The 18,017-nt window shown below is 39.1% G+C and overlaps 1 protein-coding gene across 6 annotated transcripts in view; it reads left to right on the forward strand.

Moving 5' to 3' along the window:
• Positions 1 to 8,394: 8,394 nt before the first annotated feature.
• Positions 8,395 to 18,017, forward strand: part of PTBP2 (polypyrimidine tract binding protein 2) — a 40,051-nt gene continuing 30,428 nt past the window's right edge. For 3 of the 6 annotated variants that reach the window (XM_065742013.1, XM_065742021.1, XM_065742030.1), the window contains exons 1-2: positions 8,468 to 8,551; positions 9,983 to 10,013. In XM_065742013.1, coding sequence (XP_065598085.1) covers positions 8,544 to 8,551; positions 9,983 to 10,013 — 39 coding nt within the window. In that variant the 5' untranslated portion in view covers positions 8,468 to 8,543. Of the gene's footprint in view, positions 8,552 to 9,982; positions 10,014 to 18,017 lie in introns of all 6 variants that reach the window. The other 3 variants (XM_065742047.1, XM_065742056.1, XM_065742039.1) reach the window with 2 other exon arrangements.

Consider the following 18,017-nt stretch of genomic DNA (forward strand, 5'->3'; position numbering starts at 1 on the left):
ATAATCAGTTTGCCTTGTCTCCAAACTGTTTACACTGGTGACATTTAATAAGGGTCCTATGCATCCAGAATTAAGAAGTCATTCTGCAGCAAGTTTGTGTATGCCTGAAATGCTACACCATTTTCAGCTTAATTAAAATCTGGATGCTTTTATTAACAAGCTATGACAACTGCAGATGCAGAGAACAAACCAGAACATAATATTTTCAGCTGCATCCTTTCTGTGTGTTCTACTTTCTGCGTGGCTAATGCAGGTTGCCCAATGGTATCTCTTCCATGCAGAGTATTGCTTCAAGTAAAATAAGTTATGTTAACATATGAATGCTATTAAATTGTGAATTCTGATAAACCCCAGCCTGCTTTGTTTTACATGTGCTCTTACAAGAAAAATAGAGTGAAAATGGCTGAAGGGGGAGAATGTAGAAGAGTATGGATATTACTCCTGCAATTGTTGTTGGCTTTAAAGTTTAGGAACTGTCAAGATGTTAATACATTGTCCAACTGAGTGTGGTCTTAACAGGGCACTGCATAGGCTGTCACATCTAATTCTAAAAGTGACAAGGTGAGGAAGCATGCTATGAGGAAGGAGTAAGTTGAGGAGCTGGGTACTGTGATAGCCTTTTATTGAACAGTTTGCCTGTAATTAAAAAATGTGGTCTCTGAACAAGAACATACTGTATACTAAAACTTTCCCTTTTTGACTCAGCATGTAATTCTGCTGTTTCTCTAGCACTAAGAATATGCCTTTGGTTTTGTTAGATAATTAAAAGCCAGATTTAAGCTTTAGATCTTGTGGTCTTCAAGCTTTAAGTCTGATGGTCACAGCAGCATTTTGAGATACAAATACAGCTAAGAGCAAAAAACAATGCAGGGCAATTGGCATCTGGAAAAAAATAACAATTCTAGAGCCAAGAAAGAAGTCAAGAGATTGGTAAACAGAGTCTCTATAGCTCTTAGGATCGTGTTTTTGTAGAGCCCTGGTTTGTTCAGCAGTGTGTCTGTAGCAGAAGGGAGCTGCATTGCCTTGGGTTGGAGCTGTAAGATACCTCGTGCCTCTGAACACGCTGGTCATCCCCAAGTAGCGTCAGCAGCCTTGACTCTTTCCCCAGCCAGCAAGCTCACACAACCTAAAGCCAAGGCTTAACTCTGCCTGCCCTGTGTTAAAGCAGGAAGAATATGACTACCCTGGCACTCAAGTCGCTCTGAAAACCCACATCAGGAGCACGGCATTCTTGTGTTTTGATTGCTTCTCACATGACAGCAACCTTTGAGACACCCTGCGCTTATAATGGCCATAATTTTTGCCCTTTTAATATCAGTTTTTACATCTACTATGTCACTACATCAGACAGCAAGCATTATATTGGAATGACATCTGAACTAAAAAATAAGCACGTGCTATAGACATGTAAACTTGCCAAAAAGAGGATTGCTACAGTCTAAGTCTTGAAGAGACTGGACTGTACAGCTGGTGGTATTTGTTGAAGTTGATGCTGTTCATGAAAGAAGTTGAGGTGATAGGTGGTGTTTATTCACAAAATTCAAATATCTTTTTTGGGTTTAGATATTGCAAAAAGTTAATGAGATATTAAGTCACAAGTGGGAAGAAATTCTCTGAGGTTTGCCAGCCGACAGTTAATAATGCAGTGTGACAGTCTGCTCTTGTTCTCCAGCTAAATCAGCAGTCCTAAACGACAGCAGACTACACAGAAGATTACTCTCAAAATTACAAAGTACATTAAGTTTTTGTACTGGGAAATGTAAGGTCATTTTTGTTTTGCTTTGTTTTGTTAATTACATCCATTCTGGAGGCGTAATTAAGTTAACAGCATTATTTCAGACTTACTAACTTGTTGCCCTTCTATCCAGAACCTGCCTTCAGATTCTCAGAATCAGTTGATGCACCCTTTACCACATAACATTTCTAAAACTGTTAATGTAACACGAGAAAGAAAGAAAGCTGCATCCATGTTATATGGTTGATAGGGAAATTACAAATTTCAAATGGAAAATACCATTTAGGTGAGAGAGCAGTATTGTGCCCTCAGAAACATTTGGAGTTTTATTTCCAAATTTCAAAGGCAGAGAGGGTTAGACTTGACAAGTAAAATTACTGAGTCAGATTTGTCTCTTGTGTATACGTATTGAATCTCCCACTAACACTACAGGAATCAGTTCTGTGAAATTGATATGCTATAAAGTATTTCAGATGAATAGATCTGAAATAATAATTTTATCCAGAATATTTAATAGAGAAAGATGTTTAAGTGGTACAGTTAATCTGATGCTAGGCAAGTATAGAAGTGGGAAGAATGCATACAGCAAAGCAATTAAAAACCAGTCCAGTCTTACAGTGCATCACCTCAGCTTCATTTTATTAAGAGCATTTGTGATACTCAAAACCTGAAGGGAAGAGGGTGAGGGTAGCATAAGAAGAGACTAAAGAAGAGTTGGGTAAACACTACAGTATTCTATATCTACTCTATTTTTGTTTGTTTGAAGGTAATAGGTACTACTTTAGGTCTGTGTGGCTGAAACAGTATGTCACCAGGATGCTGCTGCCAAGAACCTTGTAGGTAAGAGGGAAAATGGCCACTCAGGTGATCCAATATGTATTTTATCTTCTAATTTATCCAATAAAACAAAACAATTGTGTCTCTTCAGACTGCTATGGGCACTAACATCTTGCTCAGAAAATCATTTTGGCTTGCTCATGGCTGTGAGTCATCTGCAGCTCACTCACACTCCAAAAGTGAGTGCTACAACAGTCAGACCCTTTGAGAGACAATGTTGGGTCACTTCCTGGCTTTGATAAAAGAAACGCTTCAGCAGAGGTTATCTTAATGTTTCAACATGACACTGCTCTACTCTGCAATGGTGCAACGTCACCTTGAGCACTGCGTGCAGTTTTGGGTGCCATAATATAAGAACATAAAACTACTACAGAGTCTGAAGGAGGGCTATGAAAATGGAGAAGGGTCTGGAGGGTAAGACATGAGGAATATCTGAGGTCCCTGGGTTTGCTAAGCCCAGAGACCTCATAGCAGTGCTGAGGTCTGCTCTCTTGTGACATTGACAGTACCTGCGGGAACCGCATGGAGCTGTGTCATGAGAAGGTTTTAGGAAAAGGCTCTTCATCAGAGAACAGTGGGCAGGGAACAGGTTCCCCAGGGCAGTGGTTATGGCCCCAAAGCTGCTGGAGTTCATGAAGCATTTGGACAGCATGCTCAGACCTAGGGTTTTGGTGTTCCTGTGTGGAGCCAGGAGTTTGACTTGATGATTCTTCTGGGTCTTTTCCAACTTGGGATGTTCTATGATTAATGAACAAATTCTGTCTTTTTATTGTTTCCGTTTTAACCTGTATCAAGGTTAGATACTTAACTTGCTCTGTTGTATTATCTATGCTTCTTCATCACTTCCACGTAAAGCTTTAAACCAGAAATGATTTAATGGACTCTGGTAGCTGAAAAATAAAAGAAAAGGAAATGTATTTCCTTCATGGAAAAACAGTCCAGATTCTAAAATCTGCTCTATTCTCAGTTGGGAAATGTACTGAAAACGTTTATTTATTTATTTATTTTTACTGTGAGAAGCCTTACTTTTACGAATTCTGTGTTACTGCTTAGGAATACAATCCACACACACATTGCCTGTGGGCTTTAATCTGTGGACTCCCTTGCTGCCATTTTTTTAAATGAAGAAACTATTTTCAAGTCTGCAGTGCCTATGAAGCTACTTGTCCAGTGATGAAAGAGCGTACTACTGCCAATATTTTTGTTTGAAATGTTCAAATAATATAGTTTTGTAACTTCATCATTATGTTTAAAAGGTTTTAATGATCTTAATTCCTCTTTGTTAAAGAAGTAAAGGTTAACCACCTCTGTAGTTAGCAGTGATAAAGTCACTTCTCCCTTTAATAACACTCTATATTCTATCAAGGAAATATCGCCTTTTTTGGGAATGAGTAATAGTTTTCAAAGCTTTCATATAGGTTAAGAGATTTCATGTTTGGTGATTCTCACTCTGGAGGAATGCCTCTGAGGATCTCCTCACAAAGAGATGCCTGCTTTGAAGATTTTCGTTTATAAAAACAGTCACATTTCTGGGTCTCTTCTTTGAAGATACTTTTCTTAAAGCATTTCCGTTTCACCAATGTGAATAGTATCTGTTTGAAAACAGTTTCCCTCTATGATACTCTTTTTGAAAATTCACATATTCCTGTAGAAGTCCATAAAATAATCTCCATTAAATAAGCCCAGTAACCTAATATTGTTTCTATGTAAGGTATAAAATGGTTTGGAAGAACTTGCGGAAGATGGGATGTTGTGAGAGCACAGTTTTGAAAAAGTTCTGCAAAAATAATTCAATTTTCTGACACCAAAGAGCAAAGTGGAAAGGTGAGCTCATATATCACTTACGTGACCTTTTAAAAATTACTGTGAGACACTTTTTACTCCTTTTAAATTGTAAAGAGTTCAGAGTTCAAGTTGTGGATTCCTGAAATCAATAGGAAAATTCCCATTTCAGTCCAACTGCGCAAGAACCATTCTTTGAAATTGCTGTGAGATTTCTTTGAGAACATATTGCTTTAATTTACTATGTTTATGGGGATTTGGGCTCTTTAAATTTCTAATGCTGAACATTCTATTCATTTATTTCTGTAAAAAAATGTTTTATTTATTTTTTTCCACCTTTTTACTAATTATAGTTACCACGTTTTAGATCTGTGTGATCACAGGCCTTGTACAGGCATGGGATCCTTGCAAACATTATATGAGGTCCTCTGTCTGACGTTGGCCTGTGAATTAAGAAGACGATGAGACAATACAGCTAAGCAGCCCATTTAGCTTACATCTAAGACTAATTTTGTGATACAAACTATTAATCAGTTGCAGTTTACTTTTCAAGTATGCAGTTATTTACTCAGACTGCGGTTAAAGCCTCTGGTATGAGTTCACTCCTGTCAGCAGGAATAGAGACCTAGGCTGGCAAACCACACATCATAAAGGCAGCCATCCTCAGTGCTTGCCAGTCGTACTACCTATACAGTCAGGGGAATTCTAGCTTCTCACTAACTACTAAATAATTTTATTAACATACTTGGAAAGCAGTCACTGCTTTGGTGTTGGGACATTTCAGCTGGTTCTCACAGAGTGCCAAGCCAGCCTTTAGACATCTATCTCTAGTAACAGGGACCCAGACATTTCATTAGATTAAGTAGAGAACTTCTTACCTTTTGCCTTATAAACTCAAAGACATGTCTTCGCTTTCAGAAATAAACCATGTATTTCACCTGTTTCCCTGACAGAGCAAAGTAGTGGGAAGAGAGCTGCAGCCCTGCTTTTCCCATGACACAACCCTCACAACCAGCTGAGGCAAAGAACAAGACACCTTTAGAATATGAAAGACATAAGCAATCACCACATACGTAACAAAAATGAAAATTGATCTCCAGACCTAATGAAAGTAAATATACATATGTTTAATCAAATAAAAGTAGTGGAAAAAAGGTCTCTCTGCACAGGTAATAAATTTCCAGGTGGATATGCTACAAACAAGAGAAAAAGGTGAGCAGGCAGTCTGATTGTCAAAACCTGATCTATAAGATTTTGATACTTAGTAAAGTGCAGAATGAACTGTTATGTTTTGGTATTTAAGAGCAGCAGAGAGCAGTAACACTCCTTGCCCATCCAAAATAAGCTGTCTTCTAGGAGGAATACTAGAAATAAAATGCTGGAAAATACCCTGTGGGATTTGGACCAGCAAGACAAGTTCTGATCTGAACTCGAAAAAAAATCTTTTATTTAGGGTATAGCACTTCTATGAATTACTTGAGTAGCTTCAAAACTTAGTTCAGTAAAACAAAGTAAATCAACACAGACTGCTGGGAAGAAATGTTGATTAAGGATGTTGTTTGCAGGGGAAGAAAAAGATGAATAGCTACTAATAAATTTTAGGACTTTGCTCAAAGGAATCTAGGGAATTTATGAAGTTGATAAGAACTGATTAAAGATAGAATAATGCGGTTGAATGCAACAAAGACCGGTAAATGGAATGATCAACCTTTCCAATAATATCCAGAGAAACAATCACACAAAGCAACACATTTGCTAAATAAATAAATAAATAAATAATTCTTCACAGGAGTCAGTATGTTTGTGTTTCTATGTTTCTGTGTTTTAGGACTAACTGACAACATGGTATAGTTTCAAAAAAAGAATTTGTTGTAATTCTCTGTCCAGAGATCTTGAGACTAAGCTGATACAAGATTAACGGGTACATTCTTTGATATATGAACAATTTATTATTTATCAATTATTAACAGCAGATTACTACAAGATATTATATGAAGGGACAAGAAAAAATGGTCTATATTTTTATAGTAGAGGGAGGTCACTGTTAGCATACCACAGGGGACCTGTGCTGTTCAGCATATTCTTAAATGATCTGGAAAAAGGAGTGATTATCGAGGTGGCCAAGTTTGCTGATGATGCTGAATTATTCATGGTAATAAAAACAAAAGCTGACTGTGAAGAATTGTGGAAAGCTCTCATGATACTCTGTGACTGAATGATAAAATGGCAAGATAAATTCTGTCCTGAGAAATTGAAGTAATATGCAAGAGAGAAAAAAATAGTCAAAGTATACATGCAAAATGCTGAAATTTAAATCAATGACTACCACACTGGAAAGAGCTTAAGTTCTGTGAAAATATCAGCTCATTGTTTAGCAGCACTTAAATGTGCAATGAAAGAGAAACATCCATATATAGTGGTGACCAAAAGAAATTATTTTGGAAAATAATATATTATTGCAGCAGAAAGATTAATAGAATTTTTAAAGTACTGGACTTTTCTATTACTAATAATAATGTAGTCATTTAACTTCCAGTTAGAATAAGATGAATAGAGAGTATAAGCCCAATAACCACTAAATGTGGAGGGTTTTGATAGAGGTGGTTTATTGAATTGTTGTCTATTCCCAGGCTTTTGAAACTTCTGAAATATCTGGTACTAGATTTCAGCAGAAAATTAACAGGAAATAAGGAAAAGGGAGTGTCTGAGGCAGCATTTTTTTTAACCTTCTAAAATATGAGAAAGACATAGCAAAAACATATCACAGAGAAAACAGATGACAAACTCATTGCTTATACTATCAGTGTTCAAAATATACTAGGTAAAAGCATACAAAAGCATAATAAAATACTTCTATAGTAAAAAGGGCAAAGCTACTCGAAGTTGAAAATGAAATACTGTACTGAATAAGTAACTGAATGAATGGATGCATTTTGATAGTTTGAAGTAGTTTTTTCCTTTTAAGATTAAATGCTCTGGGTCAATTCCAAATTATCACTTCTAATTCTGGATTCAGGGGACCAGAGTTTTGCTCTATGAATTACCATCCATACCCCTTCCATCTGTTCTTTTGCTAAGTAAATGTTTCCCAAATATTTGCAATCTCAGTTCCAGCCTCTGTTCTTCTGTAAACACTCATTGCCTTCTCCTCGATCTCCCTTCTATGGAAGAGCATATCACTCAGGATAAAGCGAACAAGTACTAGTTTGTTTAATCCGATGGATTCTGGTAGATGTCACAAGAAAAAGGATAAAATTGGAATATTACAGAAGAGTTGAGAAACGGGTTTAGGAAAACATTACTACGAAGGCAGAGGTAAGCAAGATAGGCAGTAAGGCAGGTAAGCCAGTAAGAAACACAGACACATACTCATTGGCAAAATATGGCAAGATCAGTATTTATAATATAAAACCAAGAGAGACGGACTTAGATTTACAAGAGGCCAGAGTCACACATAGAAAACACACTGACCCTTTAATTGCTTTTTAACATCCTTCTATGTTTGGGATCTTTTAGGCAGATTAAGGTCATTTTCAACATTTCCATCAAGAAAGGCAGAGTGGGTTTTTTTTGTTTTTGTTTTTGTTTTTTTTAATGCAATCTAAGCTTGCACGGTGAGTACTGCTTTCTAGAAACCTCGCACGCTCTGTGAAATATTAAGACCTAGCAAAAAAGCGAGCAAGGGAAGCAGTTTGCCCACAGCCACGTGGGACACGCGCTGTGCTGCCGAGCTTACACACAACCACGGCAACGCCAACCGCCGATCGGACATAGCCACTTGATTCGCACATTCATCTTTATTTTTGAAATATAAATTATCAGCTATAAAGGGGACCACGGTCTGCGTCCAGACCAGACAAACTCCCCATCAGGGCAGGCAGCTCTCCCAGCAGGGCCGTGAGCTGGGCGGGCCGCGCGCCGTTCCCGCCCGAGGCGGGGCAGGCTCGCACCGCCCCACGCGCCTGAGGAGTGAGGGCAGCCGCTGGCAGAAACTTCAGGGACCCCTACCGCGCATGCTCAGGACTCCAGCGCATGCTCTGATGCTGCGAGGGACGGAGAACGGAATCCGGCACTCGGCAGCGTTCGGCAATTTCCGTGCAGGCCACGCCGCCATTTTCTCGCAGGCTCTCCGTGCTCGTCGGTTGCGCGGCTCTCCGTCCCGCTGGTCAGCGCTTTGTCCTGTTCGGCGATGGACGGGTGAGCACATCAGCCGGGGCTGGCGACGCGAGGACGAGGCCTGGCCGCGGCTTTGCCGCCCGCTCGGCTGTGGGACCGCTCCGCGCGTCGCGTCCCGTCGCGATCGTGGGGCGTGGGAGCGGCCGGGTATCCGAGGCAGGAAGGCTGGAACACGAGGCCTTGCGTGGGGCGGGGAGCTCGGCTTCGCCGTAACGCGGGCCGCTGCTGGGCTCTTGGCTTTACAAAGCCGACGGCTTTGGGCCGCGCGATCCCGCCCTGTGCTTAGTGCGGGGCTGCGGCGCTCCTGCCCCGCGCTGCCCTCGGCCCCTCCGTTTCCCCCCGGGCGCTGAACGCGGACCGCTCCGCGCGGCACGCGGCGCGTTTGGGGCTGCCTGCAGAGGAGGAGCGATGCCGGCTGGAGCTCTTTTGTTTTCCCTGTGCCTGCCTACCCTCCCCAGGTAGAAAGATGCCGTTGTGCGTGCTGGAGACTGTAGGAGCCAAAGAAGGGGACGGTGCGGGGGCGCCAAGAGGCAGCGAGGCCCAAGGTCTAGCGGGCCACATGGGTGGGCAGGCAGCTGGTGCGAGGCCTGAAGTTTTGGACTCGGAGAGGGAGTGAGCTGCTGGCTGCAGCCTTCATCACTATAAACACAGCACCTTCTCGCTGCCAGATGCCCAACAAGTTATTTGTTCTGACACAAACAGAAGCAATTCCCTTGGTATGCTTTAGGCATATGACCTTTCAACTGTGAGAGTGTCAAAGGCTTATTATGGTTACTTCTGACTGTAATGCTGGAAGCAGGCTTGGCACTGATGAGTGTTACTGCGCTGTGGAATGCTTTCACGTATTCATATTTTGTGGTTTTCTTCTGGTGGTATTTCCTACTACCTTTGGAGTTTTGTTACATTAGTGTTAGCGTTATATCTTCTAAGGTGATGCACCTTGGTGTACCTGTTGCAGTTTCATGTGGATAGGATACCTGATGGTTAAATTTTGACACCAGCCAATACACTCTTCCAAGCTCATTTCAAAACATATGTTTATTGCTTCCTTTTGTAAGGAGATCTCTGGGTTGGACTGGATGCTTGGCTAACAGGGTTTGTGAGGAAGGTTCTGTTTACTTTTAAGTTCTTCTTTTCTCCCTGTCTGTGACCTCATGTCATCCAGAAACCCAAGTTTCCTAAGTATACTGCCTGGTAGTTTGTTGCATTACAGGAATATTTACATGAAAATTTGGACTCCTCTGTGGAAGCCTGTGAGCATGGGGACCTTTTATAAGGTTTCTCTTCTATATTCTCTCTGTCAGATTCTTTTCTCAGGCTGCATTTTCTGGGTTTTGAAAGTTGTTAACTGATTTTTATCTCTAATTACTCTGATGTTGCAAAACAAACCAACAAAAGCCCTTGGTTTTTGTGAGAACAAATTGATTGACTTATGTTTTTTTTTCTTCACAGAATTGTCACTGATGTTGCAGTTGGTGTGAAGGTAGGATGTGCATTTAACAAATAAGTGGGTACGCTGCTGGTACAAAACGAACTGCTTTGAGCGTCTGTCATTGCAAATTTTAAGACTTTAAGCAGTCACTGTCAGCTGATATTTAGTCAGCAGTGTATGCTTCATTAACAAAAAATCCCTAGAGTTATATTGGAGGTCCTACACAAAAGACTTTTCTAGGCACTAGACTGTAAACAGTTTGAAACTAATGTAGTGCTGCCAGCTTCCTATTTTAAAGCTTTATTTTGCAGATTATTCTTCAAAACAATGCTTTCTCATGTGTTTTGTTGATAAATGATGTTTTCTTCTCCCCTCATTGTCTTTCGAAATAGTTAACACTGAAATTAAAAGTTCCTTTATCAGTACAGAAAAAATGTGTGCTAGAATTTATTTACAGAAAAGTAAACATTTTCTCTGACTTTTTCTCTTCGAGTTCAGTTATGAATTTATTGTATTTGTTAAGGAAGGAGTTTCCTATAGGTTATTGATTATTTATATCACTTCTGTATTCAATTTTGTTGCAAGAACTGGATCAGTACTTCATGAAAAACAGCTTGAGAAATAAGAAGAAGGAAAAGATGTGTGACAGGAGAGAACTTTAAATTGTTAATGCACATAAGAAATCCTATTTCAGGGGTATGCATGAAAACTTTTTAATGAATATGGTCTCTACACTTGTCCAGGGAATTTGTAGCTGTGCTGCTTATCTGCCTTTTCACCTGAAGCTGGTTTATATTAACTGCTTGGTGAATATAGTTTTGTGTAGTGAAGCTGTCTGATTCAGGTTCAGTAGTGGTTCTGCTGGATTTGGACTAGCTCTTACATAATAGAGTTAGCCATTAGATAACAGTGGCTGCTGTGTCAGATGAACCTGCATTGTGTTTGAGTGAGCTTCCTTCTAGGAGGGGTTGTAATAAATTGTATGTTCTGGACCTACCTGGGTCCATGTGCTTTTTCAGTATTGCAGATAAATCACTGTGAGTCAAAAGAAAAGTAGAGTTATTGAAGTACTTCTGTGAGAACTAATTCCAGTCAGAAATACAGGCTGCTATAATTGTTTCCTCGCTACCTGGGAGGACAGTGTCAGCTGCCTACAACTGCAGGAATGTATTTGACAGTTAAATTCAAGTCTTTCAGAAATAAACTGCACCCTTGAAAAACTCTGTGGCAAAACAAGTCATAAATTGCTCTCAGTCATTTCTAATGAAGAAGCAATTTGAAACAGTCCATGTGTTTATTTGAACATAAAATTCTGACGTTCTTAATTCAGAAGTTGATTCAGTATCAGTTTCATTCTTGACATGGGCGACTTAGACTCTTAAAAGGATTTGAGCATTCCTGAAATACTTTCTGTTGAGCAGTTTTGGAGCCATGCTAGCAAGGCAGTTAGTGAAGGCACATCACATGACATAACTATATCATTCATATGATTCCATGAACTACTTCTTTCTGGTGAATGTAGAAATTAAATTGTGAATGTAATACAAGAAGGCAAGGCAAGTGTATCAGAAAAATAATTAAGTTAAATACAGGGTAATGCAAGCAAGTACATGAAAATGATCTTTTTCATATAAAAGGAAACAATTATTTGTATGTAGGAGCATAGGGGATAAAATATAGATAATGGTTTTCTGAAGGAAGTTATTAAATATGAGTACAATAAGGTAGGCTGTCTCATGGAGCTTCTGCAACTGTCTCAGGACACCCAAGAAGAATGGAATGTGGACTTTGTTACCAGTTTGTGTTCATAGTTTGCGTAAGCACTCAAATGTTGGCTCTAGTTATATTTTTTAGAAAGCGTTGTGCAACACTTCACTTTTTTTTTTTCTGTGGTGAATATTCATTGCTGTTACTAAACTTAATACTGTAAAGCTGAGGGATGCTTTAACTATTAGTTGGCATATACGACAGGGAAAATTTATGTGGCAACTATTTTAACTTGGCTGTTTGTTCTTTGAGGTGTATTGGGAGTGGGTAGGCAGCAGCTTTTGAGTCCCGAAGTCTTGCATCAGCAATTCTAATGCTCTTTTAGCACTGCTTTTATCACAATTGGACAGCCATTAGACACAGACAAGGATTTACCTGTACTTGCACGTGGTCAGCTTACTCAGGGTATTTGTGTCACCTGGCACTTTTTTGAGATTTTTTTTGTAGCTGCTGTTTGTATGCTGATCTATTCTATAGCATAGTTGGTTATACTTGAAGAAAAGGACTGTGACCCTTCTCTTGGGAAATACAATTTATCAAAATAATCATCAGTGATATTGATATAACTGTGAAAATTATATTAACTGTTGTCTGGCAGGCTTCTCTCATAAGCAGGAAAGTGAGCTTCTTAGCTATGTTTTCTACCCATTTGTTAAGTGTAATAGTAGAAGTTAACAAGTATAGCCAGGGTATTGTCTCTGACTTAAAAAAAGGGTTTTCAGCTTTGGGAACTGCATGTAGGCAAGATGAGTGTAATTAAAGGGAGTACTTGCTTATAATCTCAAGAGTTATATAGTCTAACTGCAACTTTCTGACAATGTTGTTAAATTTAAAGCGATTACCATTTATTTGTGCAGTGCAGCTTGGTTTGATTTTAAATCATGTTTTGCTCAACAAACTCTTGAGTGTTCCATCTTTATTTTATTTGTGTGCTAAGTCAGAAGAAATTAATACCAAAAGCCGAGGAAAGCATTCAGCACAAAACAAGGGAGTGGAGAAATGATGAATGCTATTTGAAAGCTTGGTTTACATGGTGTTCTGTCCAAAATCAAATGCATAATGAGAGCAAACTTCTCAGCTAATATCTGTCAGAGAAGCAATGTGCTTATTTTCTGGAAGAATTAGAGTATATCAAAAGGCAGACGTCTTGTGGCCGTAATATAATTTATACGAGATTTGATATGTAGTGTCTTGTTTGGCTGGCTCAGAATTCATGGCGTGCCTTAGCACAAAGTACACCCCTTACTGTACGATTCAGAGTGTTAAAACTTATTCTTTTCATATCGTTCTGTGTCTGTTACTTTGTGAACTTGCACTGTAGTTTGTTGTTTTTTTTAGTAGGAGTGATTTAAGGCTTTCAATAACAACAGTTGCACTGTGTCGATTGTTACTCCTACAGGTTTTGGTTTCTTGAAGAAATTCTGTACTTAAGTTTATGGATTTCTTCATGCACGCTTTCGAAGTTTGCTATGTTGCATAAAATGTATGTTTTTTTAATTGTACCTCTTAGTCTTTGTTTTTATTACATGTGGTCCATAGTTAATAAAACAAAATAGCATCGTAAATTTCAGGGAATTTCAGAGACAAGTTAGTGTCTAATCTGTGTAGTCAGTGAGCAAGGTCAAGTTTGGTGTTTTGCCTTCTGGATCTGACAGCTGCAGTTAGAATTGCTGTCTTGTGTTATTACAGTTATGATACTTTAATCTGGATAAGTAAACTTACTTAGTACTTGGAGTGGTGGAGACTTTTTCAACTGACTAGGTGAATGTAGGAAGTCCATAATCTACCTTTTCTGTGGAGTTACAACAAAACTCTTTGGACATACAGAAGCTGTGATGGAAAGAATGTACCTCACACAGGTGCAGGGAATAGCTATATAGTGAGCTGATATTTGGTACTGATAGTTCTCTTTTTCCAAGTGTGGGCCACTTCAGCTTAATGTATCATCTTTCTCCTGATTGGCGTGAGTAGCTGTGCAGTGAATGTGGCCTAACAATTGAGTGACTCATTTGGGGATGTGCATTGCACACTTCAGGATGGCTACAGTCAGTCTGTTTATGACACTCTACCTGATGAGCAGAAAAAGGAGCATGGGGAGGTGATGAGGGGGAGCTTTCTTCAAATTGATTGAAGATGAGCTGACACAGTAATGGGTTGTGTCTTTGGTGGTTTGGTACAAATCTGACATGGTTGCATAAGCTCTTGTAGCAGTATAGACCATACATTGCTTGGCAAGGGTGATAGAAACAAGCTGCTGGGGGCAGGGAGAAGGTAGGGCTGTTGCTTTTAGTTACAGTGTTGGTTTTAATGAGGTTGTGGTTTCACAACCCACTTTAGGGGTCTGATTTCAGGCTTATGTGTTGTTTATTAAGCTGCAAATACATACAGTCATTTTTAGGTTTTCATAGGTTTGTTTTTTTCTTTGAATGCCTAAAGTAATTGTTTCATCAAAGACTTCACAGTAGTGTGGCAGTACATCTGCTTCAGAGTAACTATTTCTGTGCTGGTGAAAGCGGGATGATAAGTCTGATGTGCTGGAATAAATGGTCTTTGTACTTCATCCAGGATGTTTGAAGTGTTGGTTGGACTTGGACTAGATTTCAGACTGAAATCTTTCATTACAGTTTCAGAGTTAGGGTTTTTCTAAGTGAGGCTGGGTGGCATGGTTTGAGTGAAAGTCTGATTCTTAGTTCTTCAGCTGTCTGGTTCAGTATATCCCATCTTGATTTTCAGATGTTTTGAGAACTTTGGCTCTTTTATCACACTGTTTTGATTGAGAGTCTGGATGCTTTTCAGAGGAGTAGAGACTTGTCTCCTTTCAGTTCTAAAGACTTCAGATTCCCTTGATTGTGCATGCTTGATTTCTGAAAATTTTGTGTTACGTACTGGGCTTACAGTTGAAAGAAAAAAAGCAAACTTAGTTTTCTCCTAGATTCATCCCTACTTTAATATTTGTACACTCATTTTTTCAGTTAATTGTTAGATGCCCCCAGACAACCATATATTGTTTACAGCATGTAGAAGAATTGAATTAGGGGGAAAAAAGTATAAAGGATATAGTAGGAAAAAGTAGAAGAAGTATAAAGGAAAGTATGGGAAGACAGACATATTTTATCCAATTACTTCATGGGGAATTTAAGGCCAAGTGATGTAATAGGATTATTAATCACCCATGAAGACATACTCCCTATTATGTAGGGTTCTGATGAAGAGATAATAAGCTTATAGTTGAAATTATGTGCTTTATACCCAATTTCTTTTGGGTTTTATGTATGGATTTGGCTTGTCCTGTCCCGAGTGAGTCTTATATGACCTGTATGTGTGAGAGGTATAGCAGTCTATTTATTAGGTAATTTGTTGTATGTGTTTTGATAGCAGTGTGCGTAGTCAGATTAAGGCAGGTCAAGTATTTCCTCTTCAGCAACAGTATTTATGTAATGGATTTGTGCCACTTTGCGTTAGAAATGTTTCCTATTAAAGTAAGGCATTCATTACATTCTGTTCCATCACATATAAAATGGAAAAAAAAATAGCGTTATGTTTGGGTGTTTAAAGTGTGTTGCCCTGTCCTTTCTAACATTCACTCTCCAAAGTTAATTGAGCTGCTGGATGTTGAAGCAGTTGGCTTACACATGTGTCTTGGAGAGGAATGTTGCTATGTTAGAATTCTCATGACAGACTCCCATACTGCCAGATTTCTGGCTCTTGCTTTTAAATCGTTCCCAGATGTTGTTAGAAATGAAATGTTTTACAGTGATGTCAGAATTCTTTAAATCACGAGCTGTGTCCTGACTTGCTATAGCTGTTGGGAAGTTCCTGTGCAGCGCAAGTTCTCCTTTGCATAGAGGGGAGGGCTGGGGGGGCAGGAAATCATCTTGTTGGGAGAGGTCTGGAACATCTGCATTTTGTATACTGCAAATCAGGATTTATTGAAACAATTTTTTTTCTTTGGTATATGTTTTTTAATTGGATGTCAAGACGTGGTTGTCGCTGACGCTGTTGTCTTAAAATGCAGTTAATTTGCTTATTCTTTCTAGTATTATCAATTCAGTGTTTCTGTAGCAATAGGAGAGGCCTGCAGGTATGTGCACTTCTGATAAGCCCCTGATAATTCGGAGTGTTTCATTTTATATGCAGCTGTAACTTCTCTTGGAGACTTCATAGCCTTGGATTATTGGAGAAAGAAAGAGCTGTTAATATTTCACTTCTATAAACAGTTGTAAAAATTATTGTGATGCTTGAAAGGAGTAAACCTCTCCGATGATTCTTAAGCCAAAATTGAAAAGATTTTTTGTGGCTTGATAGCTTTTTTTAAAGGGTGGTGGTAGTGGCTGCAGTAAGGTCTGGGGAAGCTTTGAAACACTTAAGTCCTGTCTGCAGTGTGAGAAAAATCATTGGTAAGAACTTGTAAGGAGTGTTTTTTTTATTAGCCTGGAAAGATAGTATGACTGTGACAACTTCCTGAAATGGCACAGGTACTTAATATAACTTGTGAAACATGAAGTCTCAAGTAATCTGTTTTTGTGGGGGGGGAGGGGTTGGAATTTGGAATCCAGCTACATAAATTTATTTTCAGTAGTGAGGGATTCTGAGTTAGCAGTGACTGGTAGAGCAGAGAGCTAGATTCATTTGCTAAGCTAGTTGCAATTTATTTCAGTTGTGGAAGAGCCAGAGAATATACAACAACTGTATTTACTAAAAGATTTCCTTACAGATTAACTGGAATATAGAAATGCTATCTTCAAATAAAGGTATTGAAAGACTTTTACAGGTGTATCTTTAAGTTCCTCAGAAATACATATTCAGAGCCTTGAGTTGGCAACTTTTTATGTCTTTTTTCTGAAAACATCAGTTTTTCTTAGTTTCCGTTGGTTAAAACCATAGATAACATGCCAGTTCCGCACCGTGCTCTCAGGGGTACTTGGTGCCTGGGGCCTGGGTGTGATAACACTGCGTTCCTTGAAAGGGCTTAGATTTCTTGCAGGACCAATGATTTGCTGACTGTAAGAAATTAATTTGATAGTTCCCTGATTTTACTGTGTTACAGTACTTTTGTGGCTGTTGAGTTCCAGAACAAATGTTCTGGATGTCTATGGTACAGATAGTGTTTCAGCTTCTAAACAAGATCAGCAAAGCTTAATGTAGTTCTTGACATTGGTAGGAATACATATGTGGCACTGAAAACTTCTGCTCTTGAGAACTAGCTGTCAGAAGGTGATCTTTTAGTAGTGTTAGTAACAGTTTGTACTTTTGTCCTTTGCAATCTCTTTCCCTTGTGCTAAAATGGATGTTCAGGTAGTTTCTATCATGTTGCTATTGTAGGAAACTTCCCTTGCAACCTGTGGTGGGGGAGGAAAATTGATGTGGCACCTTCAGTTTTGTTGGGCTTATTTATTTTTAATTTTAAACATAATTTTGGGCTTTTTTGTTGAATTATTTGTGATTTTCAGTCTTGAACTTGTTTGCAGAGCAGCAGGCAAAGATGGGGAAAAGAGTTAAGTGAACGTTGCTCTTGAATCTCCCATTCCTTATTGAATTTTATTTGCCACGTTCTTCAAAGACGTCGAAGAATGTCTTCCTTGTTTCTGAAACGCTCGATAGACTTGACCTGATCTTGATGGTTTCTTTGCATTGGATGGTTTGGCTGTTGAAGGTTGTGTGCTTGAGAATAAGACTACTGTGTGCCCGAGGTACTTGGGAACTGAGCTGTAATTCTGAAAAGTGTGTACAAGTGATAGAATGTTGCCCTTGAAGCAAAGTGCAAATTCTTTTTGGCTTATCTCCCTCTAAAAGAAAATACACATAAAAACTGGCTCAAACCAACAAACTGAATAAAATCTTACCTTCGCCAAAGGAATGTTTAGAAAAATAAGAAAGTTGGCCTCTGTCATAATTTTGAAGGTGCTTATGTTGTGTAGCAGTGTCAGTTGGCTTGAACTGCCTGTATTAAATTGCTTTGTAAAACAGCTGTCATCTTATGAGACCTTTATGAAATAAATAGCAATTAACAGCCAGCTAACTGCTTTAGATTTCTCTAATTACTCTTGTTTCCAAGTAGATTGTGACTTATTTTGCGGCATAGCTGCTTTTTAAGTTACATGTTCAGTGAGGTGCAGGGGTTCCTATGCTGCTGGCCACATGTATGTGGTAAAATGGTCTGCTCTGCTCACGCAGAAAGGTGTATTTCTTCTACCAAAAGCTTGGCAAACATGTATGAGAGTTTGCCCACGTGCTTTTGGTTTCATGGCGAGCACTGGTTTGTAACAGTATGTGCTGTTTATAATACAT

The sequence above is a fragment of the Cyrtonyx montezumae genome, unplaced genomic scaffold (assembly GCF_038088225.1).
Source record: "Cyrtonyx montezumae isolate F1298 unplaced genomic scaffold, pur_monq_1.0 scaffold_1, whole genome shotgun sequence".
Lineage (NCBI taxonomy): Eukaryota > Metazoa > Chordata > Aves > Galliformes > Odontophoridae > Cyrtonyx > Cyrtonyx montezumae.